General features: G+C 42.4%; 1 protein-coding gene across 2 annotated transcripts in view; it reads right to left on the bottom strand.

Annotated features, from left to right (window-relative positions):
• The window catches only part of Fzd3 (frizzled class receptor 3), a 54,227-nt gene extending 40,510 nt beyond the window's left edge, over positions 1-13,717 (bottom strand). The window contains exons 1-3 of one of the 2 annotated variants that reach the window (XM_070016757.1): positions 13,610-13,717; positions 7,342-7,513; positions 4,625-5,156 (exon numbers count right to left, since the gene is read on the bottom strand). In XM_070016757.1, coding sequence (XP_069872858.1) covers positions 4,625-4,813 — 189 coding nt within the window. In that variant the 5' untranslated portion in view covers positions 4,814-5,156; positions 7,342-7,513; positions 13,610-13,717. The remainder of the gene's footprint in view (positions 1-4,624; positions 5,157-7,341; positions 7,514-13,609) is intronic. The other variant, XM_070016756.1, reaches the window with a different exon arrangement.
• Positions 13,718-14,105: the final 388 nt, after the last annotated feature.

Genomic DNA, 14,105 nt, shown 5'->3' with positions numbered 1-14,105 from the left:
CTTGAGCTCTGGACCTGAGCACTGTCCCTCAGTTCTTCAACTCAAGGCTAGCACTTTACTACTTGAGCCACAGCACCACTTCCAGTTTTCTGGAGATAAGAGTCTCACAGGCTTTCCTGCCTGGGGCTGGCTTTGAACCGTGATCCTCAGATCTCAGCCTCCTGAGTAGCTAGGATGACATTTGTAAGCCACTAATGCCCAGAGAAAATTTCATACTTCGAACAACAGTATAATGAATCCTTGTGTATCAATAAGCATGAAAGATGCTGGGCATGGTAGCCTACATCTGTCATCCTAGCTACAGTGGGAAGCCTAAAATAGGAGGATGGCAGTCCAGGCATGTTCCTGGGCAGGAAATGAGACCCTATCTCAAAAATAGCCAATGCAAAAAAGTGCTGGAGGCATGGTTCAGTGGTAGAGCAAGCAAGTGCCAAGCCTGAGTTCAAACACCAGTATGACCAAAAAAAAAAGTTATCCCTCAAATCAAAACGAAACATATATGCCATCTTTGTATTTAGCTTAATCATGTGGGGAAGAAATAGTTAAGTGACTTTAAAACAATAATTTTGTTAAGTGTGGTGACACATGTCTTTAATCCCAGCTTCATGTAGGTTTATATACAATGCGAGAACACCCAACTTGATTGTGATTTGAAATAACCCAGTTTCTGGACTTTTCTGTCATCCTGTCCCTAGCTTGTTTTTGTTTGGCTCGTTTTTATAAGACAAGATCTTATTATGTAGCTCAAGCTGGCTCAAGCTCTCCTGCCTCCCCTCCCAAGTGCTGGAATTACCTATATATACCACCAGGCAGCACCCTGCTTTACTGTTCATATACCATCCTGGTTCAAGCACTTGTTTTGAATCACAGGGAATCTCAGGCAAGCTTAAAGCCTGGGCCTGCTAGTACTATACAAAGCTAACACTCATGCAGCTCATCCAGGTTTACAGTGAACACTCAGGAGTGTGCTAGGGTTATCTGCTCCAATTACTCTTTGAAAAGCTGGTAGATTCATTTACAAAGTTCTTCAATGAGTAGAGGGAGAGAAGCAAAGCTTTATTAATAACTATCGGCATGTTGTTTTCTGAATTTTCTCATCCTTTAGTATGATAAAAAAATTTACATTCAAAAACTCTTGTCCAGATCATGCAACAAGCATATATCTCCAACTTTACTGAAGTAAAAGTCACTGGGGCCTTCATCTAGAAATTATTTCCTCTTTAGAAGCTCTCCCTAGAATCACTAAAATTCACACAATGGCAAGCTCATTGACAAAACAGTATCTACAGTAAGAAGGCAGAGAAAGCCTGCCATGCCCTCATTACAAATAACCCAGGAACCTAAAACTAAGGACACAAGTTCATTTGAGGCAAGTACATCATTTTTCTAGATAATGTAGAACAGAGTTAACATTTACAGATCTCTTTGTACCATGCATTGTGCTAGCTACCTTTCCAGATATTTTTATTCATATTACTTTTTGACAAATTAAGAAAAGCAAGTTCAAAAATGTTAAGTAACTTGTCCAAAATCTTAAATCTGCTCCTTGGCTAAGTCAAAAGTTGCAAACATACATAATTTAAAGAAAATTGTCATCAGGCACCGGTAGGTCATGTCTGTGATCCTAGCTACTCAGGAGACAGATCTGACAATTGCGGTTCGAAGCCAGCCTGGGCAGAAAAGTCTGTGAGACTCTAATTTCCAAGTAACCACAGAGAAAGCCAGAAGTGGTGCTGTGGTTTACATGGTAGAGTGCTAGCCTTGAGTAACAGAAGCCTAGGCCCTGAGTTCAACCTATGACAAAAGGAAAGGAAGGAAGGAAGGAAGGAAGGAAGGAAGGAAGGAAGGAAGGAAGGAAGGAAGGAAGGAAGGAAGGAAGGAAGGAAGGAAGGAAGGAAGGAAGGAAGGAAGGAAGGAAGGAAGGAAGGAAGGGAGGGAGGGAAGAAAGAAGGAAAGAAAGAAAGAAAGAAAGAAGGAAAGAAAGAAGGAAAGAAAGAAAGAAAGAAAGAAAGAAAGAAAGAAAGAAAGAAAGAAAGAAAGAAATTGTCCACACAGAAATGGAGAGACAAGGGAAATGTAGCAGTGGTATTTATTTACCAGCCATTACTTTGATGTCTTTTTTTTTTTTTTTTTTAGGTCCGGTTATGGGGCCTGAACTCTGGGCCTGGGCACTGTCCCTCAGCTCTTCAGCTCAAGGCTAGAGCTCTACCACTTGAGCCATAGCGCCACTTCCAGCTTTTTTCTTTTTGCTTATGTGGTGCTGAGGAATCGAACCCAGGGCCTCAGGCTTGCAAGGCAAGCGCTCTACCACTGAGCCACCTTCCCAGCCCCCCAGCCATTACTTTGAAAATGAACTATACTACTTGTAGGTAGGAATGGAGAGAGGGAGCTTGGGAGAGTGAGGGGAAGGGTGATACTGTCCAAAAAGAAATGTACTAGTTACCTACTTGTATAACTGTAGCCCCTCTGTACATCACCTTTATAATAACAAAAGATTATTATTCCAGAAAAGATGAGTTTTATAATCCTTTTCTTCAATAACATTTTATCAGATCAAAGTAGAAAAGAAATTATGAAATCATGAAGCACATAAACAAAAATTGGAGCCAGGCACTAGTGGCTTGCCCCTGTAATCTTAGCTACCCAGTAGGCTGAAATCCAAATGATCATGATTTTTTTTGGGGGGGGGGAAGAGGGGGGTTGGTTGTGGGGCCTGAACACTGGGCCTAGGCGCTGTCCCTCAGCTCTTCAGCTCAAGGCAAGAACTCTACCACTGAGCCACCTTCCCAGCCCCAGATTATCATGATTTAAAGCCATCCTGGGCAGAAAAGTCTGCTCATCTCCAAATTCCTTTGTGAGCAAACAAGCTAAGGAAGTGTGGCCCTGAGTTCAAACCTCTGTAGAAAAGTTGAACTCAAGACATCTTTATGATTTGTTTCTTACTATGATCATAATCTTTCCACAGATTTCCCCAGATAGAACATTAACCTACCTCCAAATAATAAAGTTGTGGGTGGGCAAGTGGCTCAGGTCTGTAATTCGAGCTACTCTGGGGGATGAGATCTAAGGATCTTAGTTCAAAGCTAGCCTGGGCAAAAAAGTCCACGAGATTCTTATCTCCAATTATCTTATCTCTTATCTGAATTAGTCTTATCTCCACAAAAAGCCAGAAGGGGAACGAGCTGTGGTTCTGGAGGTACAACATTAGTCTTGAGCCAAAAAGTTCAGGGACAGCGTCCAGCCTTGAGTTCAAACCCCATGACTGACACAAAATATAAATAAAAATTCAAGTTTTACTATAAAATAATTTCCAAAACATGTAGGCTTCTATTTGCTAAAAGCACTGTACAAATGAATTAAACACCATAGTATAAAACATTCTCTTTATAAATGGTAAAAATGAAACAAAAAAAAACCCTATCACAGATTAAGTACATGCCAAGTATTTTATGAGTATATTTTTGTTTTGAATTACAAAAGCCTGTATGGTCATTGTTAGATTTATTTTATAAACAAAGAAACTATGATGGGAAAGTTGAAACTTGGGCAATTTAACATTGCTAGAAAGTGTCCTCAATTCTAAAATCATTACACACGTATACATGTATTTAAACCTACTATTGACTACATCCATTAATATGCATCATTTCTGAAGTAGAATCATTAAGGAGTCCCTGAAGAATTATTAGAAAAATTCAAAAAAGGCAACAATTTTCATAAAACTCTGAGAGGCCAAGAATAAGTAATATAATTTTTTTATTGTTTGAGTCATCACTTTTCTTTTCCTTTTTTACTGTTATTAGAAAAGTGATATATATAGATATAGATATATGCTACATATACTATTACATACACAGAGGGTTACAGTTACAAAAGGGAATTACTCTTTTTTTTTTTTTTTTTTTTTGTCGGTCGTGGGGCTTGAACTCTGGGCCTGGCGCTGTCCCTCAGCTCTTCAGCTCAAGGAGAGCGCTCTACCACTTGAGCTACAGCGCCACTTCCGGTTTTCTGGTGGTTTATTGGAGATAGGAGTCTCATGGTCTCTCCTGCCTGGGATGGCTTTGAACCGCGATCCTCAGATCTCAGCATCCTGAGTAGCTAGGATTACAGGCGTGAGCCACCAGCGCCCGGCTCAAAAGGGAATTACTCTTAACTGGATGTGAACACTATAACTAGGAAATTATCTTGAGTACTTAACATAATTAATTGAAATACTATAAGCCTAAGGGTTGACTAACAGACTCATTTTCTTAAAAAAAAATCACATTATATTCAACATTTAATGACTGAGCTGCACTTCTTAGTCTGTTCTTTTTCCAAAGGTTCAGCCAAACAACAGAGATGTAATCACATCACAACTTGCACAATTTTAAACTTCTGAATGGCTATTATCTCTTGGTCTCCAGTGTTTCAAATTCCTCTGTAAAAACACAATGTCTAAAACAATAGATCAAGGGCAGCAGTTACCAAACATGAATTTTTCACTCTATTACAGTATGAACCAAATATATGAATTTTCAAATGTATAAGATTCCATTTAAAATAGCGTATTTTCCTGTTGTTTATGGAACGCATCAAATTATAAGCAATTATAAGCTATGTCAAAAGGCAAATCAGGTCTTACCTCCATTGCTAAAGCTGCTGTCTGTTGGTCGTAATGATTTAGAAGATTAGGCATGAAGGTAGTATTATAAGGCAAATCTTGACACATCCTCAAGGTAATAGGTTCACACGAAAACAAACTGTGCCCACCTATATGCCCCACAAACATGGTCAAGAGCCAAAGATAGAAGATGATCCAACTCATAGCCATTCTTCCTGGATCAGAATGAGATTTGGATGACCAGGCCTACTCAATACATATTTTAGAATAATATACACCTTCAGGTCTCAGTTTGAAAGCACTTCTTCGGTATCTTACTGTTAAGTTCTTCAAACATTTAAATGCTCTTTGCTCTGTCAGAGGTTTGTTAGCTTGGTCTCACAAAAGGCATTTGTTTTTGGTTTCACAATATGGGAAAATGACATCATCTTGTCTCTTCTTTTCATTTTATTATATAGGGCACATTTGGCCAACATATCAAGTTGATCAACCACATTCCCAAATCACAGATTCCATCTTAGGAGAAGAGCTATTTCTTCCTTGATTGAAATATCTGAAAAGCATTATTAAGAAAATGAGAGAAATTAGTCATTTCCTCTTATAGACTTGACATTAAAATCTTTGATGAGACATCAAACTGACCTAGTATAAAAAATACATGCATATATACACACACATATATATTCGATACCTCTTATGTTTTTTAACTTCTGATCTTGCAACTAATAAACAAAGGGAACATTATTCCCCATATAGCAACTATACGACAACACCAAGAATTTTTTTTAAAAAAATCACTTAATCTCTCAAGTGCTTATATGTTTCATATTTATGGTTCAAAGAAGTCTACTATATAAAACTTAAAAAAACAATACCTCATTTGAGTGTTTAAAATGATGTGAAATGCCCCCTTATCCTTCTGCTTGCCTGATCTATCATATCTGATTTTTTTATTTGCTAAAGACACAGTTGATTCATTTTGAAAAATTCTTACACTTTTGTCCTAAACTATATTTAAATATTTGTTGTACCAAGTGCCAGTGGATCACACCCATAAGTCTAGTCACTCGGAAGGATGAGATCTAAGGATCTCAGTTAGAAGCCAGTTCAGCTAGACAAATCTGAAAGACTTTCATCTCCAATTAACTACCAAAATGCCAGTTGTGGTATGGCTTAAGTGGTAGAGTATCAACCTTGAGTAAAAAAATCTAAGGAAAGCTGGGCGCCGATGGCTCACTCCTGTAATCCTAGCTCCTCAGGAGGCTGAGATCTAAGGATCTCGGTTCAAAGCCAGCCCGGGCAGGAAACTGTGAAACTCTTCTCCAATAAACCACCAGAAAACTGGAAGTGGCACTGTAGCTCAAGTGGTAGAGTGCTAGCCTTGAGCTGAAGAGCTGAGGGACAGCGCTCAGGCCCATAGTTCAAGGCCCACAACTGACCAAAAAAAACTAAGGAAGAACATGAAGTCTTGAGTTCAAGTCCAATAAATATAAAAATATTTTTGTAAACTAAATTATTGGATTTTAAATTTCCTATGTGTGCTTTAGTCTTTTAATACTACGCTAATTAACTGATTTAACAGGAAACAACTGCAAAGGTCTGAAAAGTAAACCAAAAGATAGCTTTAAGCCTCTTTCTAGATTTGTGAATATAAATAAATCACTAAAAAAAAAAGATAATATATATCACTTAACTTCTTTGAACCCACAATTTTCTTCCTGAAAAATGATTCCATCACCATCTCTCATAGGATGACATATACATGCATTATGAGATAATACATGCAAAAGTACTTTATAAATGGTAAAGGAGGGGCTGGGAAGGTGGCTCAGTGGTACAGCGCTTGCCTTGCATGCCTGAGGCCCAGGGTTCGATTCCTCAGCACCACATTAAAAAAAAAAAGCCGGAAGTGGCGCTGTGGCTCAAGGGGTAGAGCGCTAGCCTTGAGCTGAAGAGCTGAGGGACAGCACCAGAGTTCAGGCCCCACGACCGGACCCCCCCCAAAAAAAAAAATGGTAAAGGAGTATTAAACAGATCTTTGTTACTGAATTACAGTTGATAGCACTGTCTCTATCAATCAATACTAAACTGACAGAGGGTCTAAAACTATTATCCCAGTATTGCAACTTTTCAGATAGCACAAAAAAAAATTAATACAGTAGAAGTAGCCCTTGAATTACAAATATTTAACCAACAAATGGTCATGAAGCACAATCTGACTGCAGAAAATAGAAATCATTCCTAAAAGCATACAACAGAATAGGAATGGTTGTTACTATTTCCACTGAGAACCTGACTTGTCCCTATTTTCCAAGAAGCAAAAAGTGTGATTCTCAATTTGGGCTGGAAGCTGATGGGTAGAATGGAAGGCAGGTCTGATATTCTAAGCATATTCTGCATATTCTAAGCTATCTTACTCTGATCTGGTTTACTAACAAACATTACTTTTGCTTCTACTAAATTTTGTTTCTTATTTATACTCCTATTTCAGGATTTGTTGTAGATGACCTAGGTTGAGAAAAACATTTTAGAAATTTAGGTTCAGAAATTCTCAGAGATCCAGGTTAGTAGAACAACTCAAATGTTAGCAGCCTTGATGGCTCAAACCTTGAGACCTGGCTGAAAAGCAAGGAAAATTTCTATCCAGAGCTTAACAACCAGTGACTGAGACCTCTGTTTCCCCAGCTTTCATTACTAAGCAGAAAAGTAGTTAAAGAGAACAGAAACAGTGGCTATACCTTCCCAATTTCTAGTAGATGGCCTTGATTGGTGGAAAGGAAAAGAACTCTGGCATTCCCTGTTCCAAGAGTCTCAATCTCACTACACCAGATTTGTGCGACAGCTTGTCGGCTGTATTTTTTCCCCCTCCTTCAGGTAGTCTCAGAAATGTTGAGATCTGGCTATAAAAAGCTGACATTACATACGGTTAAAACATATTTAATTGTAATTACCTTGTAGCATGGTAACAATTATACATGTGACTAAATATTTGTCAAGTAACTGTTGAAAGCTTTGATTACAGTATTAAAACATCCAAGTCAGTTCAGTCTTTGTAGTCTACAGCTTATGACGCATGTTTACTCACTTGCAACTAAAAAACAATCGAAGGGAACATTATTCCCCATAAAGTATCTATACAACACCACCAAGAATTAAAAAAATAACTCACTTAGCCTAATCTCTTGAGTGCTTATAGGTTTCATATTATTATTCTCCAAAGAAGAATACTATATAAAACTTAATAAACAGGGGCTAGGAAGGTGGCTCAGTGGTAGACTGTTTGCCTTGCATGCACAAGGCCCTGGGTTCCATTCCTCAGCACCACACAAGCAGAAAAAGCTGGAAGTGGTGCCATGGCTCAAGTGGTAGAGTGCTAGCCTAGAGCTCAAGAGCTGAGGGACAGCGCCCAGGCCCAGAGTTCAGGCCCTATGACAAAAACAAACAAACAAACAAAAAACCACAACTTAAGAACCAATACCTCATTGAGTGTTTTAAATAATCTGAAATGCCCCCTTATACTTCTGCTTGCTTCATCTATGATACCCAATTTCCTCTCACTTACTCCTTTTGGCTCCCTTGCAAGTGAAGCTTCCCACTTTCTTATAGCTGTTTCCTTATATATTACTGCAACATCCAAATTACCTGTATCAAAGTGCTTTTATAAAATCTACGTTGCACAAAGACAATAATCAAAATGGCAAAACTGTCGTTTGTAAAAGGGGGAAACAACAATAGAATTCAGTGAGAACAAAAATAAACGAAACAGGCAGATTAAATATCGCAGCTAAGGAATTTTCATTCCCCCCACAACACTGGTTCTTTAATTTAAAAGTGCAACTGACTCAGGCCTAAGAAATCAGAATCCTGGAAGATAATATATATTCTATTCATCTTCCCAGGTTACAAGTGCTGCCTAAGTTGGGTTTTAAGAAGTGCTATTCTAAATCTGAGTAAGTAAAAGTATATAATAGTAATACATATAACATGAACTTTAAAAATAAACACATATAGTAGGTGATGGTATGGCTCAAATGGTTGAGTGCCAAACTCAAGCAAAAAAGCAAAGAGAGCATGAAACCTTGAGTTCAAGCCCCAGTATCAGTATTAAAAAAAAAAAAATCAAGGGAAGGGGAAACAAAGGAGGAGGCTACAATGCTTGATAAGAAATGTACTCATTATCTTGCCCATGTAATTGTAACCCCTCTGTACAGTATTTTCGCAATAAAAAAAAAACCTGCCAGGAACCAGTGGCTCAAAAAAAATCAAATAGAATAATAGAATAACCCAACAACAACAAAAAAGCATATATTGCAGGGCATCAGTGGCTCATGCCTGCAATCCTACCTACTCAAGTGGCTGAGATCTGGGGAAGGAAAAGTCCAAGAGACCCTTATTTCCAATTAACCACTAAAAAGCCAGAAGTAAAACTGTGGCTCAAGTGGTAGAGCAGTATAGCCTTGAGCACAAAAGCTCAAGGATAGCACCCAAGCCCTATGTTCAAGCCCCAGGACCGGCACAACAAAACAAAACATGTAAACTGGGTATTGGTGGCTCCCTTGTTATTGGGAGGTTAAGAATGGGAGGATCTTGGCTTAAGGCCAATCTAGGCAGAAAAGTTTAAAAGATCCCACAACAGTGTGGATCCTAAGCTGCAAGGGAGGCAGAGAGACTGGAAGGATTGCCATACCAGGCCAGTACAGGCAGAAAAGTCATCAAGTCTCCACCTCCACTGGAGGGAAGCCAGCCCTGGGCATACACATGTGAACTTATTTGGTTAACATCTCATTAGAAAAAAAGTGGGACTAATGCTGGAAATGTAGCTCAAGCTAAAATACTTCCTAGCTTGGGTGAAGCCTTGGGTTTGATACACAGAGCTGGAGAGAGGAATAGGGGTACTAGATATTTTAAGCTTCTGTGATATTTTTATAAATGTACAATGTCAAGAATCTGATATTCCCCTATTATTGTCAGTTTTCTTCTTCTGTTGAGAGTTCAAGGGCAGTGCTTAGGCACTGAGTTCAAGCCCCCCAACTGACCAAAAAAAAAAGAGTAAAAGATCAGTGTTTGTCCTGAGGGACAACCATAAAACAATATAAAGGGACAGGAAGCACCTCTGGAAGATTTTTCCCACACTATAAAGTCAGACACAAAGAATTCAGGTGGAAAAAAGTGTGAATCCCAGAAGAATAAATAAATTTTCAAAATATTGCCTAGCTGGACACTGGTACCTGTACCGTAAATCCTAGCTACTCAAGAGGCTGAGTTATGAGGATTGTAGTTGGAAGATAGCTCAGGCAGAAAAAAAGTCCATGAGACTCTTATCTCCAATTAACCACCAAAATAGCTGGATGGGGTGCAGTGACTCTAAGTGGTAGAGTACTAGCCTTGAGCAAAAATGCTAAGAAGCAATGTACAGTCCTTGAGTTCAAGCCCCATGCTTGGCACCAAAAAAAATGCCTCCCGGCTGTTTTTTTGCTTTTTGGCAGTCAGTCGTGGGGCTTGAACTCAGGGTCTGGGCACTGTCTCTGAGCTATTTCACTCAAGGCTAGCACTCTCTCACTTTGAGCTACAACTCCACTTCTGGTTTTCTGGTGGTTAACTGGAGATATGAGTCTCATGAACTTTCTTGCCACAGGGCTGGCTTTGAACTGCGCTCCTCAGATCTCAAGCCTCCTGAGTAGCTTTCAGTCATGAGCTACCAGCATCCAGCTCCTGGATGCTATTTTTTTAATGTTTATATTGGCTTCTTACTTAATATCTCTTTCTGACCTTTCCTACTTTGATTTTTAAAGTCCACCTTGTCATCTACACATTACAACAAATAATCAAATCTTTCAGTGAGTTGAGTGATAATGGCTTAAGAAAATAAACACAGGAAAAATAAATACTTGTTGGTTCATGATTAAAATTAATAGTAGGCATCAAAATTCAGTCTGGTTATTCAATTATTCAATATTAATAGTCCAAAACTCTACGATCTTTTTAAATTAACCTAGAAATAAAACTGAAGGGAAAAGATGGACCTGGAATTTTAAAACAAAACAAATTCCAGCACAAATTCCAGCCAGGCTTCCTTTTCCAACTAAGATCTGTTCATCAGAAAATTCTCCAAATTTTCATCAGAAAATATCAAGACCTTGCCCTCTCCCTTAACAAAATTGAATGTCTCATATGTTGTGACTATAGAATTATTTCAGTGAGACAAAACGTGGGGACTAGAATTTGTTCTTACTAACACACATTTGTATATTCATCAGAAACTTCATTTGCAATGCATTCCTTGGATTCAAACTATCAATAGTTCTCAGCATGATGAACTGGAAAGCCAAGAGGGAATTCATTTTTGGCACCATAGTTAAAACACTTTCCTAGCTAGTCAGGAACTGTGATCTTCAAGTGTCTATTCCTAGCCTACAGAAACTGCTACTGAAAACCTAATTTTCTTTATTCAGCATCCTGACACAGATCTTTCTTAGTATGTATTTTTAGTATGTACTTACGTTGGGGTTTTTTTTCAGCGTTGGGGTTTGAACTCAGGGCCTTGCACTTGATAGGCAGACATGGTACTGAGCCATACCTCCTGTCTTGTTTTTTGCTGGTCGTTTTTAAGATAGGGTCTTACTTCCTGCCTTGATATGCAATTAGACTTGGTTCTCTTCCGACCCACAATTTTCTCTCTTTTGTGGGGTGATGGTATGGGGTTTGAACACAGGACATGGATCTCTCTAGGCTTACTTGCTTTCTTGGTGGTACTCTACCTCTTAAGATATTCCTCCAGCCCTGCTTTTGGTCAGTTATTTTGTAGATGGAAGCTAGCAAACCTTTATATCTGAGCTGGTGGCACATTTCAATCCTCAGTTTCAAGCTTCAATCCTCAAGCTTCCTGAGTAGCAAAGATTACAGGCACAAACCACCTCACCTGGCTCTCAAATTCTAGAGTATGGAGGGATGAAAACCTGCAGCTAATACTATTCTTTTAAGAACTGTTTCCCATCACTCGTCTCCTAAAGAAAACAAAATCAACAGTATCCTAACATAAACTAATAAGTTCTGAAGTTTGGAGTATAACTTAGGAGTTTTCCTAACAAACTAATATAAAATCTTAAGTTGCAATGGTATTTTTTCCCAGAGGTCAAGTGGAAAAAATATATTGAGGGTAAAAAAAAAAAAAAAAAAAAAAACCTCCACTCTCTCTTCCTTTCCTAATAAAGCTTTCACATTGTACCATACAAAGAAAGAATGTGCCCTTTGCTATTGAATTCCTTGCAACCCACTATACTTCAAATATCTCAGATATGTAACTCCCAAGAAAAATCACAGAACAATATAAAGCTGAAATACATACAGTTGTTGAAATGAAGAAAAGATCTTATAGTCCTTTCTCCTTTAATGGGACACAGTTAGATATGAGAAAGAGAAAGAGAGAGAGAGAGAGACATGGAGATAGAGAAGATTAGTAGTGGGTAAGGGAAAAAGAGAAAGAGGAGGAAACACAATGGAAAGACAGACTTTAGCCAAAATACTCTTATTTTCTTAACAGTTTCAAAGCATCTGGGGATGAGAGAGCCCCATGCCGTGTTTGCTACAGATAGGGCAACAAGGTAAAGGGGAAAATTGCATCTTACATTTTATCTTTAGTTCTAGACTTCCAAGCCCACCCAAACATTTATCTTTCCTCTGCTCCCTAACTGAATCTTTTCGATAATGCAAGCACATGTTTTTGTTTGTTTTCCGAAGGAAAAAAAATATTGATTTATTTCAAAGCAAGAATGGGAAGCCTTATCTGCTGGAGTAGCTGCTTAATAACAGAACACAAGTTTTTTGTTGTTTTTTTTCCTATTCCTCCTTCTTTTTTTTTTTGCCTGTGATGCCACCAGCACACTGTTCAGGACTCAAGAAGGCTGAGGGAGGAGGCAACATCGTCAATGTCGGTCAGGTCTTTGTTTGCTGGCTGCTTAGGTGTGGGCTTCACAAAGTAACCCAGATCCTATTAATAACACATGCTGGGTGTAAGAGCGACTTTTCGAACCGCAGGCTTTTGCGGGAATACCTGTCCGTAGCACCGTCTCGGAGGCGGCTGGTCGGTGCTGAGCTGCAGCTAGGGATATTTACACGAGATGCAACATTCCGGGTGTTATTTTACAACAAAAACCCCGGGCCTCCGGTGTGTTTCTTCAACTTTGTCTCCGCCCGTGGCTAAATTAATGGCATGTGCTTTTTGTTCCATACCCCCCCCCTTTAAATAAAGAAAACCCCTTTTCCCCTCCGCGGAGGAGCGGGGCTCGGGAGAAGCGCGGGGACGCGGAGTGCAACCCCAGCCGGGTTAAACGCGGCTCGGCTCCAGACCGGGGGGACTCGGCCACCCCGAGGCCGGCACCCCGGGGGCGGCGCTGGACCCGGCCAAGGGCCCGGCGGGAAGGGACAACTTTGTTTTAGGCTCAGGGCCGCAAAGGTCGGCCGGGTGCTGGGGGGGGGGGGGGGCGGGGTAGGGAGGTGGGGAGGGGACCCGGGGCGCGGGGCGGCGCGGGAGCGGGGCGCATTGTCCTCCACCCCCGGCCCCGCGCGCCCTCCCCGCCTCCACCCCCGGCTCGGCGCCCTCCCGCCCTCCCTCCCGACGCGGGTGGGCGCGAGGACCCGGCCCGCCGCGGCCACACTCGCACAGGTTGCCCGGCGCCGGGGGGCGGACGCGGCGACCGCCTCTCCCCGGGCGTCTCCCCGGGGCAGCCCGCGGCCCCCGACTCGCCGCCGCCGTCCCCCCCGACCCCCCAGGACTCCGGGCCCCGCTCGCTCCCGAGGAGCCGCCCCGACCCCGCGCCACAGCCCGGCGCCCACGGCTTTTGTGTTGGCCGCGACGCGGAGAACGATCCCTGAGGAGGCGGCGGCTCGGCACCGGGCGAGGCGGATCCCCGCCGCCGCGGCGTCCCCGGCCCTCCAACGCTCGCCGCTCCTTTTCCCGCCCGCCCGACTCCGGGAAACCGCTCGCCGCGGGGTGGGGGGGACGCTCACCTCACAGCCGGGAGCCGGGCTCCCCGGGGCTGCAGCGCTGGCCGCCGCCGCCGCCGGCCGCGCGGGTCCTCGGGTCCCGGGAGCCGCCGAGCAGCGCCGGCGCGCGCGTCTGAGCCACCGCGAGCTTCTCGGTGCGCGCTGGCGCGCGCGCCCGAACGACGGGGGGGGGGGGTGCGCGCGCAGGGACTGCGCATGTGCCTGGCGTACGCTCGGCCGGGGCGGGGGAACCCGGGCCGCGATGTGCGGGCCAGTGCTTCGTTGTTCTCAGCCTCGCGGCTGGGTGATGCTGGGAGCTGCCCCCGCACGGCGTCGTGGTTCTGAGTTCTAGAAACGTCTATCGTGCAAAGCCTTTCTCTCGCAAAGCATTACGGCACAGCGGGCACTCGCAGGTTCCCCAAGCCGGGAGGCTGCCCTGGCGCGCCGGCCAGCCGCCGCCGGGGGAGCGGGGGTGCGGGTCCCCGGGGAGCCGAGGGGCGGGAGGGGGCGGGGCACCCGC

The sequence above is a fragment of the Dipodomys merriami genome, unplaced genomic scaffold, assembly GCF_024711535.1.
Source record: "Dipodomys merriami isolate MVZ:Mamm:240054 unplaced genomic scaffold, mDipMer1.0.p SCAF_12, whole genome shotgun sequence".
Taxonomy (NCBI): domain Eukaryota; kingdom Metazoa; phylum Chordata; class Mammalia; order Rodentia; family Heteromyidae; genus Dipodomys; species Dipodomys merriami.
This window is presented reverse-complemented; position numbering and strand designations above follow the sequence as displayed.